This window comes from Knufia obscura (assembly GCF_036327395.1).
Source record: "Knufia obscura strain CCFEE 5817 isolate CBS 148926 chromosome Unknown scaffold_16, whole genome shotgun sequence".
Classification (NCBI taxonomy): domain Eukaryota; kingdom Fungi; phylum Ascomycota; class Eurotiomycetes; order Chaetothyriales; family Trichomeriaceae; genus Knufia; species Knufia obscura.
The window spans coordinates 110,782-132,495 of record NW_027042702.1 but is presented as its reverse complement, the minus strand read 5'-3'; the positions used below and the strand labels follow the sequence as shown (position 1 = coordinate 132,495).

Below are 21,714 nucleotides of genomic sequence, written 5' to 3'. Positions count from 1 at the left end.
GTACACTGACGAGCTCGAAAATAAATACCTTGGTGGCGCCACTGCCATGCAACTGCGCCGTGCTCTTATGTGATTGCTCTTCCCTTCCATGCCGTGCCGCCGCCATATAGATTGGCAGTCTCATATCCGTCGCTAATGCAAAAGTCCACACGAGCTCTGTACATCTTCGAAGTGCGTTCGTTTCGTTCTCATCGTCATGTTATTAGTTTCTGGTGTCGTGTCATGAGCGGTGGTGAGTCTCGCTAAGAATTTTCTGGCTCGTGCTTGTATGTGCAGCTACTCTTTGTTAGCATATCTGAGCTCATGAGCACGAAACATGTACTTGCCTGTTGCCTTTAGTGCAAGCCCCTTCTAGCCAGAATTGACAGACTTTAGTCTTGTAGTTGATAGGCAGTCCGTCATCAGTCAGCGGGACACCGTTCTTGCCTCGTTTCTTCTCTTTCTTGTTGCTCCGATCTATCTTCGAGCCTGAGGCGCCCGGGAATGGGTTGGGATTATCGCCGAAGCCGGTTGGCAGCGAGCTGCCGAAACCAGGTGGTGCTGGTGGTTGCATGCCTCCAGACAATTGACTGAGGATAGCAGCCACGTCTGGAGTAACACCAGCTGCCGACGAGGTTTGCGGTGGTGGCGCAACAGGTGCCTGATAAGCGGGTTGTTGCTGCTGCATCTGCTGAGCGACTGCGAGGATCTTCGAGAGGTCGAGTTGTGGGTTTTGCTGCTGAAACTGAGCCTGTTGTTGTGGTTGCTGGTTCGCCATGCTGAGTGCTCGTAGCCAGTCCACCTGCTGTGTGTTCCGCTGCTGTGGTTGCATACTTGACAGAGCCGAGGCGAGGTCGAAGCCATTAGCTTGTGGAGGCGGTGGCTGTTGATATGCTTGTTTGCTGGCCAAGTACCGCTGCTCACGCCGTCTGACTCGATCATCGACCGGCTCGCCGAAATCTATGACTGGACTAAAGTCATCGTCATCTGCTTCGGGTGGCTCTGTGGGGCTACTTGGCTGCTCTCCTGCGGCATACATCCTCATCAAAATGCCCGACTCAAGTTTCTCCTGAGCAGCGATGCTAGCACTCTCAGGCCTTAAATTGCCGCCGCCCTTGATGAAATTCGTATTCTCGAAGTCGTCTTCCGGCTTCTGCTTCATCGACGAGAAGTCGACTTCAGATGGCGTGTAATATTCGACTGGGGTCATTGGGTTTTCGTCGTCGCTACTGTCTGAATCTTCCTCCGCTTCGACCTTATGTCTGTTCTTCAGCATTTCACCTTCCTTGCCTGTGTCGCCCACATCCCGCATCTGACTGTCATCATGACCAGTTTCTTCTTCCGAATCGTGTTCGAATATCCTGGTCTCGACCAATTCACCTTCGGGCTTCCATGAAACACGCAGCTTCCTTCGAGACTCTTTTCGCAAGCGCTTGGCTCGTGCTTCAGGTGTCTCGTCAAGTATCTCTTCGACCTTGGCCTTGGGTGCCTCCTTCGGTTTGTCCATATCAGCAAGATAGCCGAGGAAGGAGGACGAGGATGATGCCGAGACCGCTGGTCTCGGCACTGGCGCTGGCACTTCGGTGCGGTTGGCAAGAGACTCTTTTTTAGGTGCCGCGAGAGTCGCAGGAGCAGCAGAAGCATTCTTGGCAGCCTCCATGGCGACACGTTCAGCATTCGTCGTGCCAGGCTTCTTCTTTGCAGACATCAATCCGGCAAACGGACTAGCCTTTTGAGGCAGAGCTTGCGTGACTTTTGGTCGTGTAGCAACAGCTGCAGCATTGACGCCATTTGTGGCAGTTGGCTTTGATGCTTTCGTGGCTGCCACCTTATCTGCCTTTAACTTCTTCTCCCGTTCTGCCATCTGTACACTTAGAGGTTTCGAAGAAGGCTTTACTGCAGCTTTCTTGGCCTGTTGGATTGTCTCACTGCCTTCCCGCTGTCGCTTGACACCAGCTACTTGACCCGTCGAACTACCGGAGGGCGATGCTGGCCCTTGAACAGCAGCTTCGGACTTCTTCCGGGCAGTAGCTTTCTTTGCATTGAGGATGATTTGCTGAGCATATGCTTTGGACTCGTTGGTCGATTTCTTTGCGAAGCGGCTGACCAGGACTTTGGTCCATTTGACCTTTTCAAGTTGCTCTTCGTCGACTGTTTCGAGTTTTGTGCCGAGCTGCAAGATGGCGGCGATCAATGGGCTGTCGTAGTCCTCGGCGTTGGCTCGATCGACAAGGAAACTGTACAGGGCCGACAGTAGGATCAAGTTCTCTCCTAGTCTGAAAAGGAATTAGCTCATGCTCTGAGGCGATGGGTGAAACACGGCAGCATTGAATGTGATTGAGCTATCTAGTTTCGTGAGGTGTGCAAGGACCACTATAACGTGCCAACATGCCAAGACATTGTCATGCATGACCAACAGCTGGACGCAAGCCGCAGACATTATCGGCAGCGACATGAAGCCTATTACGATGTATTGCACGATGTGAAACTCATCTCGTAAGGGAAAAGCATGAAGGATGCTGGCATGTTGGAGAAAGGGAAGGAGTGATACATACCTCTTCACGATAGAAGGGTGGCCCAATTTGGTAACTCTACCGGCAAGCGTCTCCATAATTTCACGATAGGTGCCAACCGAGACCTTGAGACCTTCGGTCGGTAAATTCGAGTTCTCTGCTTTTTTGAGCTTGTCGTTAGTCTCTTTCCACTTGTCACGAAGACCTCGCACTGCTTCGCCAATGAATCTGACCGCAGAACGAATCTTCTCCGGAGGTGCAGGCTTATTTCTGGGTGTCCAAACGGCATCTACGACCTCCCACAAGAGCTTGCCTCTTTCATCGTTAGTAGGCTTCGCGATCGTAATGACAGCAGGTCTAGTCTCAGGTGGTTCTTCATCCTCGATATCCAGATCATCATCAGAATCTGAAACACTGCCAGAAGACTTCACCGGCTTGTCCACCTTAGGCATGAGATTGCCCCCTCGGACAGCAGCTCCGCCCTGAGCGGGGAATTGCATCACATGCTGCATCGCCGCCTGAGGTTGCATAGCACTCTGCTGCAGCGCTTGAGCATTTTGAGCTCTGATTCGCTGCATCTCAGTGTATTGCTGCATTTGCAGAGCTCTAGGATCAAGTGTTGCGCCTTGTCCTGCTTTAGTGAAGTATGGCGATGACTCCATCTGGCGCGATGATGGCGGCTGTGACATGTCTAAAGCATTGTTAGCATGGAAATATAAGATAGCTTTCGTTTTCTTACTCTGATGAAGTTGACCTTGTGCATTTAGCATTGAAGGCTCAATAAAGCGGTGCTGAGTCTGGTGGCCTTGTTGGAATGGATATGACATGTTTGGATGCTGGACATGGTCAGACGCTGGCCGAAAGTTTTGCTCAGAAGCACTTACTTGAGACTGCTGTATTTGTGTCTGTGCTTGTGGCTGTGGGGAAGGTCGAGCCGGATTCATGTAATATTGTGATTGTTGGCTGACCTGAGGACGGAAAGCCTGGGAAGGAGTGGAGGATTGCCGCTGCTGTTGGAAGGCATTGTGGCTGTAATCGAATTGATGTTGACCATAGTTCATATGTTGTGGTTGGTATGAGAATTGATCGAATGGCCCAGGCGACGGTGTTGGCCTTGAAAGTAGCTGAGGATCGAATGCTTGACCCATAGGTCGTTGGTTGTAGGCATTTTGACCATAAGTCTGTCCAGGATAAGTGTTCTGAGCTGGCTTGAATTGTGGAAGAGCCGGACTTTGTGACTGAGTTTGGCGCTGAGCTTGGTTGAAGTTTGAGTGTGCAGGTTGAGAAGGCTGAGGTTGCGGGAAGGATGCCAAGCTATTATCGGAGAACAGGGCAGGATCAAATTGAGTTTGATGATCGCCATCTATGTCTGCAAAGTCTTGAACACCATGGAGGAATTGACTTATATCGTTGTCGTTGGCATTATTGAAGTGCATATATGAACCACTGGTCGAATCCATCATGGAAGAGGACAAGGCGTTCTTATGAGGATGACAGGTCACGTGGATAACCACGAGTGTGGCTGAAAATTATCAAAGCCAAAGTCGGAGAGCCGGGTCAAAACAGGCCCAGGATTTGCCACAGCGGTTTCGCCCTCGGCGCTTTTCTAGCAAGGAGACGCAGGCTGACGTGACAATAACCGTGTCCCACTTCAACGATGAACCTTGAGAGACAAATTGCAGGCCACTGTTTTCTCGCCTGCCCGATAGACTCGTGCCAGATGACAGATGGAGAGCTGTTTGCAAGGTAGAGTAATTAGATCAACGCGATGCCCTTGGTCTCCGCCTATCGTGACTCCTTGACCATAGACCCAAGACAGATAGTCGCTTATCAAAGAACCATCCAGCGATGATAGAGTACAACACAGAGCGCAAGAAAGATACCGGCCTCAACTAAACTGCTTGTATGTAGCCTTGATAGACTGCGCAGAAGTGGTAGAGACAGTAAACAAACGTGCAGAATTCACGCCAACTCCAGTGATGTTCAACCTCGTCAAAAGTGGTGATATGCGCGTCTTATGACAACTGACACGATTACACGTCACGCTTGTAAGAGGCCGAACGCAATTACTGATTGTGAAGAATTTGAGAGTGTGATGGAAGAAGAGTAATGGTGGATGGTAGGCAAGTTTGATGTGGTTGCGGTTGAGAGAAGTCAGAAGTCATAGTCGCGGAAAGCGCTGCCAAGCCGCCTATGCTTTAGCAGCCTCGCAAGGGCAGCCTTGCCTAAAACGGTAGGGACGATTGATGGCATCACATGCATTGTTTGTTCTTTGGTTGCGCTTGCCTATGCAGTGAAAGGACACTTTGCCAACGACCACAGAGATGCAAAAAGCCACATTGCACACTGCACGTTGACAAAAGTGGTTGATTTTCTCTGTATCTGCTGAGAAAGAGAACCTACAACAGCCACGGAGGGAGCACCGGAGCCAAAGGAAATGCATGTGCAAATGACTAGATAACAGGCCACAACGTCGACAACATGGCTACCAGATCACATACCCTCAAAGATCGCCAAATTGGTCAGTCCTTTCCCGCCGGCCAACAACCAGCATAGCTGACGCGCTTCAGCTTCGATCGAGCGAATTTTGAGCCTCAACCACACATCCGCCGACGACGATGGAACAACCGACGGCAAGCAGTCGGCGCCCTTACTGGACGAGAACGGGGACCCAATATGGAAAGTCCTCGTGTTCGACAATCTGGGTAGAGACGTCATCAGCAGCGTACTCCGGGTCAATGACCTGCGAGCACAGGGCGTAACAATACATCTGTGAGTGAATGGTAAACCAGCAGCAGGGGCTCATGCTAACAAGAGAAAGGAACATCAATTCTCCTCGGTATCCAATACCCGATGTGCCCGTCCTGTATCTGGTCGAGCCTACTGCAGTCAACATTCAGCTGATATGTTCCGACCTGGCCAGAGGCCTGTACTCTCCTGCATACATCAACTTCCTGTCTTCGATATCCAGACCGCTGCTGGAGGATCTGGCAGCTCAGATAGCCTCAACGAACACTGCAGAGCATATTGCCCAAGTCTTTGACCAGTATCTGAACTTTGTGGTTGCAGAGCCAGATCTGTTTAGCCTGGGTATGGGTAAAGAGTCGTATTACACATTTAGCAGTGCGAAGGTCGAGGAATCGCTACAAGAGGCGGCGATAGATAGGATAGTCAGTGGCTTGTTCAGTGTATCTGTCACAATGGGCCAGGTGCCCATTATACGCTGTCCACAGTCGGAACTGGCAAAGGTCATTGCAACCAAGCTTGATCGCAAGCTGAGAGATCATGTCCTCAACTCGAAAGATAACCTGTTCACTTCAGGCCAAAAGCAGCAGAACCCCTACACTCAGACTTCTCGACCAGTATTGGTAATCCTGGATCGAAACGTTGATCTTGTGCCCATGCTTTCTCATTCGTGGACCTATCAATCCCTGGTTCACGATGTGCTGAAGATGCATCTGAACAGAATCACTGTCAGTATGGCAGATGAGCAGAACCCGAATGCAAAGCCGAAGGCCTACGATCTTCATTCGAGCGATTACTTCTGGGCGAAAAATGCAGGACAGCCATTCCCCAACGTGGCAGAAGACATAGACAAGGAGCTGTCAAAATACAAGATTGATGCCGAGAACGTTACAAGGCAGACAGGCGTAACCAATATCGATGATCTGGACGACACAGGTGCTGCGTCTGCACAACATCTGAAGGCCGCCATTACACTCTTGCCTGAGCTTCGAGAAAGGAAGGCAACCCTTGATATGCACATGAACATTGCAACCGCTCTATTGAGGGGCATCAAGGATCGAAAGCTTGACGAGCTCTTTGAGCTAGAGGAGGCTATCACAAAACAGACAGCTGAGCAAATGCTACAGCTGATAAAATCATCCGAGAAGGGTAACAACCCTCTGGATAAGCTAAGAATATTCATAATATGGTATCTATCCGTGGACAAAGAACCAAGCAAATCAGAGCTCGTCGAATTCGAACATGCGCTAGTCAGCGCAGGCGTTGGTGATGCAGTCGCAGCGATCAGGCACATCTCCAATGTCCGCTTCGAGACCCGCGGGACCATGATGATGACGTCGCAACCAGCCGCAACTCAACAGCAGTCCTCCTCACCGTTCGGCGGCCTCGCATCGCTCTCCAAGAACTTTACAGACAAACTCTCCTCAACTGGTCTCGGCAATGCCGTCACCGCAGTCAACCTTGAATCCCTCGTCAGCGGAGTCAAGAACTTCCTACCAGCAAACCGTGATCTGACCGTAACAAAGATCGTCGAATCTATCATGGATCCACCAGCTGCCTCATCCTCCGCCATTGCCAAAACGGAAAACTACCTCTACTTTGATCCTAGATCAGCACATTCACGAGGCACAACGGGCGGTCCGGCTGGTGCACCCGGCCGCAACGGACCACAATCGAGCGCAAATACCACGCCATCATTTGGTCAAAGAAGACAAGGATACACAGAAGCAATAGTCTTCACCGTAGGAGGCGGAAGCATGGATGAGTATGGCAATTTACAAGAGTGGGTGAAGAGAACAAGCGGACAGACTGGTGCTGGTGCGGCAGGCTCGGCGAAAGCAAGGAGAGTGATTTACGGTTCGACTGAGCTTGTGAACGGCGAGGACTTCTTAGCGGAGCTGGTGAAGTTGGGTAATACTGGTTAGATACTCTGCATCTTAGCTATGCTTCTTCATCCGAGATCTTGACACCACATTGAAACCTCCTTGGTTCCGCGCAAAGCTTCTTAAGAGTGTACTACCACCTCCCTTACAGTAGCTTCCAGCTGGGGTAAGCAGGATTGTCTCGACCACTTCTCTAAAGCTCTGACAACAGTATGTATGCTGCTTGCACCCTCCCGCCTCCCCACGGTTAATCCTGCTCCTTCGCTGTCTAGTTACTTACTGCATTTGGTCACGGTGACGCACCGCAACACTTGGCAGTAGGATCAGTCAGCTGCTTCGTGAAGGAACCACTAACGTGTTATGAGTCCGATGTATCACGCAGGCCTGATGTGTCGACTCGGCTAAGTTTCCAGATTCCGCCGTGACTTGATCCGGAATTCAGAAGCTGAGATCACCGAATTTCACTACTTTTAAGACGCAGCTTGTACTTCATATGTGTCTATCTGGATGCAGGTACTATATATATGGGCAGGAGGTGTGGATGTGAGGGCATGGCTGTTTCTTCGCTGCAGTGCCAGATGGTACATCCTTAGGGACCGCCTCAATGGTCTTGCATAACTGATCTGACATGAGAGTTTGTTGAGCATCGTAAATGAATACTGGACTTCCGCAAGAGTCAAACGAACAGAGCATTACAACCTGGCATGATGAGCGCGCACTACTGATTGAGTCGTTTTGGATGAAGTATGGGGACTAGCTCGCGGTAGCATAGATGAATGAACGAATGAATGGATGGGCCAGCAGTAAAGGGCATTCCTTCCAGGATGCAGAAGTGACTAGACTGGCGGAAGCGAGAGCTACTCGAAAGATGACCAGTTGGGTTGGCACTGTGGTACTGAGGGAGAAGACGCGGGATCGAGGTTTAAATAAATTGAGTTACACGTTACGCCGAAAGGCCACGATACAATAGATCGAGCTTCTCTGCAGCAGCAACAACCCTACACGTCATTGGTGTTCGTCGTATGGTCTTCCGCGGTACCTTCACCCAGATTTGCATGCCGTATCATATCCTGAAAAATATCCAGCAGACTGACCCTTCCACCTTCACTAGATGAGAGAAACGGCCGTGGTTGTCCGTCCGCCTCCGCAAGAGCATCAACTTCCTTCATGAGAAGTCCAAGCACGACGCTCGCTCGGTCTTGAATCACGATATTCCCAATCCGAAGCTGGATCAACGAGAGTATAGCCTTCGAGACCTCTAACGGTATTCCTGGTAAATAGTGATTCTCCGTAATTAGGAGTTGGGCGTTGTCTTGCACGGTCATGTTTGTCCATTTATCACCAGTAAAGACTGCCCTGCCTCGATCTTGCAAGACAGCGTTCCCAATGTTGATGGAGGCCCTTGGTGGGAAAGTGTGCGTGTCTGGGCCTCGATCTTCATCGTGTGGCGATGGTGGCGTTCCGTATTCGTCCTGCCACGTGTGACTGCAGTCGACCATGTGCTGACGGAGTACATCAGCAACACCAGGCACATTGTCCCATATTGCTCTGTCAAAGACCGGCACACCTTGGCTATCTCTTGCTTGACAGTTTGCCGAATGCTGCAGTAGTAATTTGACAATTTCCACCTTCTCTGCTGCTCGTGAGTCCCAGGACAACTGCGTATAGGCGTTGGCGTCTGTAGAGAATTTGCCTTCGATCTCGATTGCTATACCAAGTAAAGCCACAGATCTGTCATCGAAAACGCATCGATCGACGTAGACTTTGTGAGATTTCGGACGAACTACAGCCCACACCAACGGTGTCCAGCCGTCTAAGTCAGCTTCGTCGATCCGAGCACCATGCGCGATTAGTTCTCGACACATCGACGAGAATCCTGCCTCGGCAGCCAACGACAACGCGGACCTGCCTCGTGGGCCGAAGTCATTCGAATTTGCATCGGTTATTAGTCGACACATCCAACGCTCATCCAATGGAAGCCTTGGTTCTGATTGAAGCGTTCGACGCCAATCCGCCTCTCTGATTCTGATGTGACATCCGATGACCGCCTCGCTTCTATCACTAATGACAGCACCGCCGACGTGGAGGTATTTGCAAGATCCCAAGAGGGCATGAAGTAGCCCATCAGGTTTTAGACCCTTATCGAGGAGTTTGGTGACTACACTGCCAAGCCGCTTCTGAGCTGCCACGTTAATCAACGTGCCTTCGTCCTCTTGCAAATGCGATGGTTGGTGCAGGTCGACCAATTGATGGAGAGTCTGCAAGTCTGTCAGCAGTGGTGGACACAGCATCCATACATCTGATGCTTGAGCAGCATATGGTGTGAGTGTCAACGGATTGGCGATCTGGAACATGCTGTTACCCTCAGCCACCAGCTGTCCTATTCTCCATTCAGAAGGATGAAGTTCACCCAAAGCACATCGCAGCGTTGTCATGCCTGACTTGTCTCGATGAACAAGATTTGCACCTTGTGACCAAAGATGCTGAACCATGGCTTGGTTGCGTGCTAGCACAGCCCACCACAAAGGGGTCCAGCCAAGCCAATCTTCGTCATCGATGCTTACCCCCTTGTCGAGGTAGGCGTCCAGCAAATTGGCCAAATCCATGACGGCCAGAAGGTGAGTTCGGGAGATCTGTCGCCACGTAATCTGTCGCTGGTACTCTTCAGGTAGGAACTTTCTGAGATAGAACGCGCCAATGAAGCTACGTCGTTGACTGACAGAGAATGTCACGTCGAAATCTCCATACAGGACCGATTCTGGAGCCTGGTGAGCATGGTAGGAGAACCTGTCCAAGGCATAGTCCAATAGAGGGTAACATTCGATTGTTTCTTTCAACATGGCCGGCGTAGGTTCCGAGCTCGGGTTGAGAACATGGTCAAGGTACCGGAATTGGCGAAGACACATACGGCTGACATGTAGATGAGCGTCTGTCACGCCAAGGACGTCAGTCATATGTGCCTTGAAGAAGTCGTAGGCCGTGGGATGAATGAAACCAATGGTTTTGCTCGACTGACCGATGCGCACCAAGCCCTTGCAAGGAGGTAGGATGGCTCTGTCTTTCAGGAAGTGGTCTTTGGTCAAGATAACATCCGGATACTTCTCAAACGCAAGGACATGACGGACCATCTCAAGCGATAGATCTCGACCGGAGCATGCTAGCCAAAGTAGTACCTTTGTTGCAGTAGCCTTGCCAGACGTGCCCTCAAGCTGGATCTGTGCCCACGAGGCCCTGTAAACTTTCTCAATCGTCGTCGACAAGTCGTTGACGTAGGCTTTCAAGTCAGCAACATTCTCGATGTCGGCTCCGTCAATCAACTCAAGGTGCTGATAGGCAAGCAAGAACAACCCATGGGCCTTACCAATCAAGGTTTGCATGATCTCTTCAACGAGTTCAGGGTCATCTTCCGTGACATCACTGATAGCAACCTTCTCCCTCATTTGGGCCTTGATGAAAATTTCGAGGTCGATCAAACGAGCCACAACCTCGTAGTATTGCACATTTATCACCACTCTGGGGCTCCCCAGGACGTGTCTGTCGTAAGACGTGAAGAGCAGCCGAACTCCCGGCCGCTTGTTGCGGAACTCGTAGAGCCTTTCAATAAAACGTGCTCGGACTTGGCTGGAGGCTGCGTCGAGGTCGTCAACCACAATATAGACGTTGTGATATTGCGAAAGTTCGGCTACCAGCAGATCGTGAAGCTGGGACGCTGTAGGTCGGCTTCTGAGTGGGAGATGGTGGACATATTGCTCCTTGGTCGACGAAGATACCTGTCTGCGATACTGTAGGACCTGTGCCAGGAGAGCTGCGATACGGCCGTCGCTATCATGAAGCAGTGACATGTACTGGAAGAGCACAATGCCATTATTGCCATTTCTTCGACTCATAACTTGCAAATGTTCGATAACAAGTGACCTGTATGAACGTTAGCTGATTCATAACCCAGCCAATGCAACGTGGATTCTACATCAACATGCTCTTGCCGCAACCGCCTTCCAATGTCAGAAAATCCTTCATCTGCGCAGCTCATTACTCACGTTCGCCGTAACAAGCGAGCACACCAGCGCGACTGGCCATCCAGGCCATGAATTGCGCTTCTTCAAGGAACCATTCACCAGTCCCATTTTGTCGTATCTTCGAGAGCTCCTCCTGTCGAGGGAAGAAGTTTAGATCGTCATGCTTTTGCGTCAGCCAGTCGAAGATGTCTTCCCATGACGGGTCGCGCGTAGAGGCTGGTGATGATTTTAGCACTGACAATAGGATATGCCTTACACGTCATACTCACCGTCACGACCAGTGAAGATGTTTCCGGCTGCGTAGTAATTGGGTCCAGAACCAAAATTCGTCCCGGTGAAGGTACCAGAATACTCTGTGCGCTGGGGGTCACCAGAGTCCATGAGACGTTACACCCAGTTGATGCCTCTCCTGTATTGGGACTGCTAAAATATGTTTGAGATGCGGCTGACATCGAGGAGTCAGTGCTGCCCAGACTCTTCCGCAGTATTGAGCAATCTTCTTTGGTCCAACCAATGACAGAGGTACATTCAACCCCAGCAGGGCTTAGTTTGTTGTGCAGTGGCGCTGCAGCCAATGGAGAAGCGAACGAATCGTAGATAAGCTTAAGCCTCGGAACTATACTGTATTGTCTAGCCACGGACGTGCCATACCAATGGTCATGACCTCAGGCACTGGTATACAGAGCATCGACAGGACGTTAATCTATGCTTGTTTAGTCAACGCTGTTAACAGAAATGTGCTTCTAGCCGCTAGTTGTTCAGACCAAGAGTCGCAGAGAGAATGGCAGCCCTTAAAATGCAACACAATACATACGGCACGAGCCTAGTATATGCTCAGGCTCGATGGTTACCTGACCCGGGAGAGCTGCCGAAGTACATGTCTCCTTGGGACGTGTAGTTCTGTCCCATACCGAAGTTGGTTCCTGTGAAGTTACCGCTAAAGATGTTGGATACCTCACCCTCTCGCCGGGTTGGAACTGGTTGACGATCCTCATTGCGCTGGTGTCTGCTTTGTGCGGGACCACTGGCGCCCACCGCGTCGAGCATAACGTTTCCTGGTAATCCCATTTGCAGCTGCTCAAGGAAGGCCTTCGCACATGCAGCAGCCACCATAGATGCATAATTCTGGAACCTTTTGTTCTTGTGGCTATCGGCATAGTCACAAGCAGCCTTGATAACCACGGTGGGGAAGGTACTCCATACCCCAGCTCCTTCCATTTCGAAAGCGATGACTTCATTGTCCTTTGCGACGTCGTCACGCATGGTTCCATTCTTCATGACCTTGTTGCCGGAGGCCACAGCGCCAAGGTAAATTCTCGGCAGCATCCCAGCATTGAATTTCTCGTCGAGGGCTCGTCTTCGAGCATTGTCCGAGGTGTTTCCCATGGCCTCAGCAGTCTGGTCTAGATCCGTGATACGTTTACGTGAAAGAATCTTGTCGGCAAAGCATTGAAGTTGATCACAGCTTGCCTCGACAGCAGCCTTACAGTAGTTGTTAGCAGCACATGTGGTACACCCAGCTGAATGTTCATGAACGTACCCTGCATCGTAGAGGTGGTCGAATCGGTATCCTGGGTAGTGATATGTTTTCATGTGTTTGTGCTCGTTCAATTCCAGTAGATGTTGCTTGAGGAGCTCCTGCAAATATTCCATTGGTTGCGGCGTGTCCAATGAATTGAAGGCCCGTTTGAGTTGAATGGACGCTGGGCCCAGCATGTTTGTCTCTTTGAAACCTGAAGGATACTCCTTTCCTCTATCGTACTGCTTCACCAAAGTGCTTATGACAACGTCCCCAAGTAGTGTCTCGTGTTCCTCGATTACCGGAACGATACCACAGATGCCCACCACCAGACAGAGCTTGATGTTCCTAAAACTGCGGCGCATATTGTTCGCTACCCCTTTGGCTTCCAAGCCTCCCATGTCTCCCAGGTGTGCGAGGACAACGTGGTATCTCCCCATTGTGCCGAAGCTGTATGCGTTCTCGTCACCGTCGGCAGTTTCGACCTTTTCATTCTCCTTGAGGAAGAAGTGGTCGAATGCCGATTGCACGGCTATAGCCTCCCTTTTCAGAGCACACACGATTCCGATCGTGTATTCGTCTCGACTCCGCAGTGGCAGAGGCTTCGGCCTGTGGGCGTGCGAGCTCATAGACATGCTGGGTGAGACGTCCCCGGGTCGCTATGAAGAGGCAACGACGAGGAGCTCAAGGAGATTGAAGACACGTAAGCACATCGACGCTTCGTTTAAGGAGTAGCAGGCAGGCTGAATCCGACGAGTCTGCCTCGTCCAGCTCGCGTCCGCGGCGCATGACTTTCGCATGCATGGTGGGAAGAGAGCGCCCAATCACACGGGGCTTACTATGCGAGACTCAGCCTCACGGTAGAGACTTCATTTTCCAGTGCTCTTTTGGACTGCAACAGCTCGAAGGGAGCGTCAGAAGTTCGTTGAGAGTATTTGACGGTTGACCATGTAGTAAAGAAAGGGAAGTGTGTCGGGGACTCGGAGACAAAGCAAACTGCGTTCCACACCATTACGGAAGGTGCGACATGATTGGCAGATTTGGACCCGTACGCGGAAGGTGCCACTCAAGCGGGTCACGGTGCTCAGTTTGACTTTCTGGGGGTACCCGGCCACCCGGCGTAAACATTGTAGGAAACTTGAAGGGACATAGTGTTATAGAGAGAAGGTACTAGGTTATAGGATCCGAAGCATGCTACCTAGGTACTTTGAGATGGGTCACGTAACAATACGTCTCCACCTAGTCATCAACTGTGTGGAATCCTCTCAGTGGCATCCAAGGATAGGCGAACCAGGAACACTCCCGTCTGCACCGATTTTTACCGCAGCTCCTCGTAGTTTACTTTTACATCACGTAAAGGATATCTGTATCTGCAGTGAGAGTTAGCAAGATTCAGCACGAAGAGGTCGAGTCCAACTTACTCAACGGATGACTGCAGCTCAACTGCGGCTTCTGACTATACTTCGTGCTCAGCTCATCTCTGATACTGTTAAGCAGCTGAACATAACTCTGGTGCGGGTTCTTCTTCAGCGCCGTGACGAACGCCCAGCTCATCGCACCTGTAGCCTCCCCCGAGATGACTGCATCCTGAGACGTCTGCTCATCTTTACTTCCAGACCACATAATCACGTCTGCAGGGGACGTCTTCGTCTGTTTCGTCCGCTCATACTTCGAGTTGCCTGTCGCTGCTTTCTTGAAGAGACCCATTGCTGTGCTTGCCATGCCACCAAGATCTCCACGCGCATAGGATGAGACGATGGATAATAGACCTTGACCTGCTTCCTTGGCCAAGTTTGGTTCCTTGAGAACACCGGATGTGCTGTAAAGGTATGGCAGGTCAAGAGCGGAGCCAGAGTGGCACGAATCGAAGATTGCTGTTAGTCTTACGCCGGGCTGTAATGGGTTGACCATGATCCTGTGCATTTCGTCGTCTACAATGTGGCCTTCTGTTCTGAAATCGACTGGGTAGATGACTTCATCGTACCCGTCCTCTTCATCGCCATCAAGATCTGGTGTTTGACCTCCGTGACCCGAGTAATGGAAGAACAGCGAGTCGTTTGGCCTGGCGTCCTTCACGAGCCAGTGCATAGCCCGCAGGATGTTCCGTTTCTTCGGCTGGGACATCTCGTTTTGTTGGTCGTCCGTGAGGATTACCATGTCTTCTCTTGCGTATCCGAAGTTCTGGTTTAGATATGTTGACATGTTTTTGACATCGTTTATGCAACCTCTTAATTCGCCCTATGCACATACGTTAGTCAACCTGCTTTGCCACGGCTGGCGTTGGGGGAGCTCAGTACGCGTTGCCCGAAGTAATTTATGCCAATCAACAGTGCCTTGCGTTTCCCAGTACACTGACTGTATTGGAATTGGTATTGACTCGGTGCGCCGTGTCCGAACTGCTGCGCAGCGGCCGGAGGAGGCGGAGGGCGGCCCTGATGTTGATATGCGTTGGGCATACCTGGCCTCGGTCCTGGATAGCCGTTGGGTTGAGGAGGAGGTGCGCCGTAACCGTAACCACCTTGCGATTGGGGTGGGGGATTGCTGTACCCATATGGCGCAACTTGCGGAGGGGGCGTGCCGTAACCTTGTGGACCGCCGCCATATTGTTGTTGTTGAGGATAGCCGCCACCATAGCCAGGTTGCGGAGGATAGCCACCCTGGTTGTACTGATTGTATTGTTGTGGCTGCGGAGAATATGACTGGGGAGGGCCCCCGTAGCCTCCGTGGCCCTGCGCGCCGTAACCCTGTTGGCCTGGATAATAGGACATCGTCGCGACTGCAAGTGATCGAATATAGGTACTGAGGTTGTGGTTGACCGTGGTGGGATGAGGTTCAGGCTGACAACCGGCAGGGTACTGGATCGCAGACAAAGAACAGTAAGGGATCAGCGAGTGGAGTTCGGCCACGAACCGCAAGCTCCGCAGCCTATGAACAGCCGAACCACGATTCAACCGGAGACCGTTCTAGGCGCCGATTCCTAAGCGGATGTCAGGGAACAACCGAGCACAATCGCACACCTTCTATCACTTGATCGCGTTCGGTTTATGACTCTGGCGTCCTCCCCGGTTGACAGCGCGGATGCAAACGAGAGATAGGGAACGAGCATTTACAACCCCTTGTTGATGAACAGAAGCCTGCCAACCTGCGTGAACTATTATTGTGCGCTTCGACTCATGTGGGGAGACATTCGTAGCGTTCAGCCCAGCTGACGACGCTTGAGCGTTGGCGCTTCGAAAGGGTAGCAGAGCCTCTCGGAACAATATTCCTGCGTGCTCCACCACCGATTGTGAGATGAGAAGCTGGTGTTCGGATGCAGCTGATGTCTTCGACACCCTATTTGGGCTGCGAAGCGTTCGCCTGTACTCGAGGCTCTTGCCTTCCAGCTTGAGATTATGCGAAACTTACATTAGGATCTCACATGTGCATTCGCAGCTCTCGACTCATCATCGCTGAATCTGGTTGTTGTGAGCTTTCAATGTTGTGGAAAAGCGGATGGCTTGAGCCGCTTGCTGCAGCATGGAATACGCTTCTGAGGGTTGGTTTTCAGCTTTGGGAGGCCCTCCAGGTCTCGCTGCGGACAAAAATACATTTGAGCTGAAGCAAAGTCCGCGGTGCCTCTGAGCTACGAGAGTAGATTGCGAGCTTGAGGTCTTGGATCGATGTTGTGTGGTAAGTAACCTTCGTGGGCGCCGTGCTATCATCGACAAAAGCTTCAATACGGTGAAGGTAGTCACGATTCACGAAAATGTTTGTTTAGGAACACGAAGCCGGGGTTTTCATATTCTGCAGTATCGGCTTCGAGGAGGCTTTATGCTTCGAGCATAACATTGACCATTTCGACATCATCATCGCCTCATTGGTATCATGTCTATTCCTTTTTCTTGCATCGCAACGCCCAAAACATGCATGCTAATGTGTCAACAATGGACCGCTCTTGGCATCTCTTGCAACGGTTTCTAGACCGCGCCACGAGTGCTTCCCCTGTCTTACCGTCTCGGCATGCCACGACCACGCCCCCTTAGGGCCCGCTGTGCCGCACCCGGAGGCAGACCACGTTGCGGCGCCTGCGGAGCTTCGCTCTGCTCGTTCTTGATCGTCTCATCCACGCTTAAGATCAGACATGCTGCCTCTACTGCAGCTTGGATAGCGTTGACCTTGACCAACGCAGGCTCCCATACGAACGCATCCATATTATTTCGTACACCCTCATGATCAAAGTCGACACCTGCCCAAGTGTTGCCTTTCCGATGCTCAACCCTCAATCTGTTCAGGATGTCGGTCGAGTCGAAACCAGCGTTGTCGCATAACTGTCTCGGTATGATCTCAAGTGCCTTCGCAAACGCCTTTACAATAGCTTGCTGCTTGCTCGGTACATTCTTGTCGGCATGTCTGTGCAGATAACTCGAGATCTCCATTTCAGTAGCACCACCACCAGCCACGATGGTCTTGTTCTTGATAGCACGTTTGACGATCATGATAGCGTCATGCAAACTCCTCTCGACCTCAGCGATGAATTGCTCAGCACCACCTCTCAGTACCAGTGTGCATGTCTTCGCTTGCGGACATTCACTGAATAGGTTAAATCTCTCACCACCAATTTGTCGTTCCTCGAAGGAGCCGCAAGTACCGAGATGCTCAGACTTAATATCTGTGCACGTCGACTGTGTAGCTGCGCCTGTCGCTTGACAGACTCTTTCCAGATCGTCTGCAGCAACACGACCAGCGCAGAAAACATCGCGATCGGCGAAATATTGAGTTGCCAGGTCACCAATGGGGAGGCGTGAGAGAACGACCTTTGCGCCGGTCTTGTATAGAGCCTCCATCTTGTTGAATATGATCTGCCATTCCGCATCGACAATTGCCTGGTACTCCGAGACCTGGTCTACCCGTACTTCTGCGTTGTCTTTTTCTGCTTTCAATTCGAGTTCGACATTCAGACAGACGATCTTGGGGTCCTTGAAGGACTTCGGTTGTTGTTCAAAACCAGCGTAGGAGAATGTCTTCTTGAATGCGACACCTCCTACGAACATGGAGTCTTGTAGAGCACCACCAGGTATCTTTTTCATGCCGATCAGCTTCTCGTTGAGGTCTTCCTGGTCGAGGGACATGACAGCATCGACTACCACTATTTATCCCGTTAGCTATGTCTTCCGAGAGACTATGGCAGACTTACTCTTCGTAAAGAAATCAGCGTTTCGATGTATCAGCTTGCTGCTCATTGCCGTTGCAGCCAACTTCCGCAGTGTGTCGTACTCGCTTCCTTCCGTTGTGCTCACCGATATCTCTTTAATCTTGTTCACAGCCATTGCGCCCGCTCTCCGTAGGCCTTTGATTATGGTTTGTGTGCTGACTCCAGTCTCGACATGATCCTTGATCTCCTTCAGGATCTCACCAGCCAGTACCACCACGGATGTCGTGCCATCACCGACTTCAGCGTCTTGCGACCGAGCAATATCCGTCAATATTCGTGCAGCGGGATGTACGATATCGAGAAGTTTCATGACGGTCGCGCCATCATTGGTGATTGTTTGCCTGCCGTTTCCGTCGACTAACAGCAGATCACCACCGTATGGGCCGAGTGTTGACTTGATTGTATTCTGTACAGCCAGACATGCGTTAATGTTGCTTATGACCTGGCCTTTGCCCTGTGAGTCGTCCGTGCCTGTTTGGGCATTAGCCGTTGTCTCGAATGCTGGGTTGTCGATACGGACCCTCTTTGAGTACGACAATCGTGGGGGTTTGTCCTCCAAACGCAGCCATGTTATCAAAGTTCTCTTGAGTGGAATATACTCGTGATGGTTGTTGTACACAAAACGTCGTCGAATAACCACAAGGCTGCTGCAACTTGCAGAAATTATGAGGGACACAGAATTTCGTAGATGCAGGATCTTCAGGCACTAATCCAGGTACAGCCAGGCATCATATTTTATCTTGAATGGATTTCCCCAGCTTTTGCGATGCTTACAACGGATGTTCTATCAGTTGACAATTTCATCTATTAGATTGTATCGTGCTCATATACCAGTGTGGCATTAGCGGTCGATACCGGCACTCTTACAGGACTGGTAACGTCACAGGCAAGACAATATCCTCTGCATACATACATAAGTCGAGCATGCAAGAACGAGATCTAGGAGCGTGCAAGGTCCTTGCGTTCATGTACAACGAGATCTAGGAGCGTGCAAGGTCCTTGCGTTCATGTACAACTGCAGGACATGTCCCGGCAAAGTCGTGGTGGTTGATAAGCATACTTACAGATAAGACGAGAGCGAAGTCGTTGCTACCTCAGCAGCCAGTGACCAGGAAGAGCCTGCCAATGCTGCTGCCCGGAAGATTAGTCACGTTTCATCAAGCCCAAACTGCCATTCCTGTGAGCCAGACGTGCTTAGGGCGGGATGTCAAGTAAATCAGCTATCCTGGACACGATCCTTTTCATGATAACACCAGCTGAACTCAGTATCAATGGCAACATCGCCTTTCGGGGGGTGTCTTTGTTTCTTGAGACGACGCTAGCTGTATCATTTGTTCTTGCATAGCGGCGGCCACTCTTGTTTCATCGACTCGCCCACTAGAGACACGTTGGTACCTCACTATCGATAACGCCGCTTCTCAGGAATGAAGCGAGGTAGCGGATAACCACATCGGCTTCACAAATGGCAAGAGTCGACTTCGCCTAGCTTTGCTTTTAGGAGAGCACGCGACCCGAATGAGAGAAAGTATCATGGTCAGATAATAGGCGAGGTCAAATCTTCGGAAAAGTGATGGAAATTGACCGATGGGTATCAGATCCAGCATCCATGTCGACCAGGCACTCGGGGTTAGCGTAGCCGTTGAAAGTTCGCTTGGGTAATCTCGCGACGTCCCATTGGTTGAAACGTCCTTCCAGAATAGCGGTCTGGAGGCACGTTTCGTCACAGTTTCGCTTCCGATCCTCGTTCACACCTGGGCAAGGAAGGAGCATGGCTCGCATGGTTTGGGAAGGAGTAACAGTAAGGTATCCTAGCGACAACAATAATCCAACTTGAACGCTGGACATCCTTTGATATAAACAACGTTCGTTGCCTGTCACTGTATGTTGTGCTCGAGGTCTTTCTTACCTTCGACCTAGCGGCCTATTTTTGATCAAGTCTTAGTCACTGGTTTCGTTGGGCTCGCATGTGATCGCATTTAATTGTCATTCCTGAACTTTGTAGGAGAGTTCAACATACCAACCACTGCCATAGAGCCCCTGCGTACGCAATCGACGGCTACAACCATTGCTCGAGCTCGAGCCGCGCATACAAACGGGTCGACTTTGCTCGGTCACTTGCTGCAACCTGTCAGATACAAGTGACCCTCGGGTACACTTTGTTGCGGGTTGCTTCATGGCAATCATGGACTGGAAGTGCCTCACAACAGCAAAGCGCGCCCGGCACCCAATATAGGAGGATTTCCGATTGGGATCCATTATGGATTTTACTGTACGTTCCTCGCGCCGACCACGACAGCAACGACTGCGACATCGACGGGATACAGGCATAGTAACTAACATGAGCCACTACACAGTTAGCACTCACCCACTTTTGCGAGGTTCACGGACCAAAATCCGTCCTCTGTACACAAGTTCTACCGCTAGAATGTACAATATGTATACCACCACCGACATCTCGTGAGCGAAGAACCTCGGCAGAATCGTACACCACACAAATTGGTCGAGAAGACGAACGCGATCACTCTGCGGCCGCGCCGCGCTTGCGCCGGACCGACACGGATTTCTCCCTGCCTCCTGCCCTTTCCAAGGCATCCACAGCTATAGAAGGTCAGCCACTGACCCCAGGCACTGAGCGCGTCCCAGCCTTCAGGCGCAGTGATACCTCGAAAGAGACGAGCAAGTTTCCATATGGACGTTCTCATGGCGATACCTGCGCCAGTTGTTCTTTTACGATACCACAGAAAACTGCAGCACAGTTACCCGAGGGCGCCCCAGGCAGCCTGTCCAAAGATGGAGGCAAGCCAAAGAACGGCGCTCCTGTACTGCGATCGCGGGAATTTGTCTGTTTAGGCAAGGGCAGAAAGAGGCAGAATCGAGAAGAGCCTAGCTCAAGTCAAGAATCGCAAGGCGCATCTGCAGACTCGTTCGGATCTACTATTTCCCATAGCGACTGCCACGACCATACCTTGACATATCTGACTTCGAAGAGCCCGGATGATGCAGAGAATTATGCCCAGCTGCGGGCATCGGTCATTCGAGCTCTGTCATTCGAAGTTCTACCTCGTGGTATGTCAGAAGGTCCATTCTGCTTTGGAGACTCCACGTCAGGCTACACCATAGCATATACATTTCGCCTTACCGATCCGAAGGCGCGTGGAAAGAGACGAGCTTACGCCTTCGTGGCCTTGGCAGGTAAAGACGCCGACCGAGCTTTCAAGGCCTGCCCAATGATTTGGGAAGCCTTCACCATGATGTCAAAGACCATCGAGCAAGCCGCCACTAAATACCAAGAAGAGGAAGAGCTCAAGCAGCAGAAGGAACACGACGAGATGCTAGCCAAAGAGGCCAAAGCCGGCTACACAAATGTCTCATCCTTCCTGACACAGCGGCCAAGAGATCCAGATGGTCAACCTCGACGCGCGGGACAGACACAGCCTAGGAGCCTAGCTGAGATCATCGGCGACGAAAACATCTTTGCTATCCTACATCAGTACTTTGTCCATGTCCTAAGATGTCTTGGCGATAAGTTCGGGGGGCTTCCGCTCGCCGACTCCACAAAAATGGTCATCCGGACTACAGCAAACGAGTCAGAAGGACTATCGGAGGGGAAAGTTCCTGCTCGAGTCAGTGCCGAGGTTCTCGCTAATCTAAGCATTGATGATGACCACCCACTAAAGAAAGCGCAAAACAGCAGCCATCAGAACGACGGCGCAGCGCCAAAAGAAGGTGCTAACGTTGCTAGCAATAGCAAGACCGCAAAAGATACAAACTCAACTTCTAGTAGCGGTACCGCGGTCAAGCGCAACTCGCAATGCGCACCTTTACCTGGTGAAACCACACGACAGAGACAAGTCGCGGTGTGATTGGC

General features: G+C 51.1%; 7 protein-coding genes across 7 annotated transcripts; 2 read left to right on the top strand and 5 right to left on the bottom strand.

Annotated features, from left to right (window-relative positions):
• Window positions 1–301: 301 nt before the first annotated feature.
• Window positions 302–3,928, bottom strand: PMZ80_010124 (uncharacterized protein; the record flags this gene model as incomplete). The annotated part of the gene is made up of 4 exons (XM_064878515.1): window positions 302–2,255; window positions 2,535–3,183; window positions 3,232–3,328; window positions 3,377–3,928. The coding sequence occupies 4 exons, from the start codon at window positions 3,926–3,928 to the stop codon at window positions 302–304; spliced, it is 3,252 nt and encodes a 1,083-aa protein (XP_064725594.1).
• Window positions 3,929–4,973: 1,045 nt separating this feature from the next.
• SLY1 (Vesicle trafficking between the ER and Golgi) lies at window positions 4,974–7,162 on the top strand (the record flags this gene model as incomplete). The annotated part of the gene is made up of 3 exons (XM_064878514.1): window positions 4,974–5,013; window positions 5,063–5,264; window positions 5,314–7,162. The coding sequence occupies 3 exons, from the start codon at window positions 4,974–4,976 to the stop codon at window positions 7,160–7,162; spliced, it is 2,091 nt and encodes a 696-aa protein (XP_064725593.1).
• A 956-nt stretch (window positions 7,163–8,118) lies between these two features.
• Window positions 8,119–11,517, bottom strand: PMZ80_010122 (uncharacterized protein; the record flags this gene model as incomplete). The annotated part of the gene is made up of 4 exons (XM_064878513.1): window positions 8,119–11,035; window positions 11,088–11,112; window positions 11,158–11,352; window positions 11,406–11,517. 4 exons carry the CDS (start codon window positions 11,515–11,517, stop codon window positions 8,119–8,121), a joined length of 3,249 nt encoding a protein of 1,082 aa, XP_064725592.1.
• A 453-nt stretch (window positions 11,518–11,970) lies between these two features.
• PMZ80_010121 (uncharacterized protein) lies at window positions 11,971–13,290 on the bottom strand (the record flags this gene model as incomplete). The annotated part of the gene is made up of 1 exon (XM_064878512.1): window positions 11,971–13,290. One exon carries the CDS (start codon window positions 13,288–13,290, stop codon window positions 11,971–11,973), a length of 1,320 nt encoding a protein of 439 aa, XP_064725591.1.
• Window positions 13,291–13,999: 709 nt separating this feature from the next.
• Window positions 14,000–15,423, bottom strand: MCA1 (Ca(2+)-dependent cysteine protease; the record flags this gene model as incomplete). Its single annotated transcript, XM_064878511.1, has 3 exons — window positions 14,000–14,025; window positions 14,077–14,893; window positions 14,953–15,423. The coding sequence occupies 3 exons, from the start codon at window positions 15,421–15,423 to the stop codon at window positions 14,000–14,002; spliced, it is 1,314 nt and encodes a 437-aa protein (XP_064725590.1).
• Window positions 15,424–16,641: 1,218 nt separating this feature from the next.
• On the bottom strand, window positions 16,642–18,415 carry CCT7 (T-complex protein 1 subunit eta; the record flags this gene model as incomplete). The annotated part of the gene is made up of 3 exons (XM_064878510.1): window positions 16,642–17,780; window positions 17,829–18,317; window positions 18,367–18,415. The coding sequence occupies 3 exons, from the start codon at window positions 18,413–18,415 to the stop codon at window positions 16,642–16,644; spliced, it is 1,677 nt and encodes a 558-aa protein (XP_064725589.1).
• Window positions 18,416–20,103: 1,688 nt separating this feature from the next.
• PMZ80_010118 (uncharacterized protein) lies at window positions 20,104–21,709 on the top strand (the record flags this gene model as incomplete). Its single annotated transcript, XM_064878509.1, has 2 exons — window positions 20,104–20,115; window positions 20,201–21,709. 2 exons carry the CDS (start codon window positions 20,104–20,106, stop codon window positions 21,707–21,709), a joined length of 1,521 nt encoding a protein of 506 aa, XP_064725588.1.
• Between the last annotated feature and the right edge of the window lie 5 nt (window positions 21,710–21,714).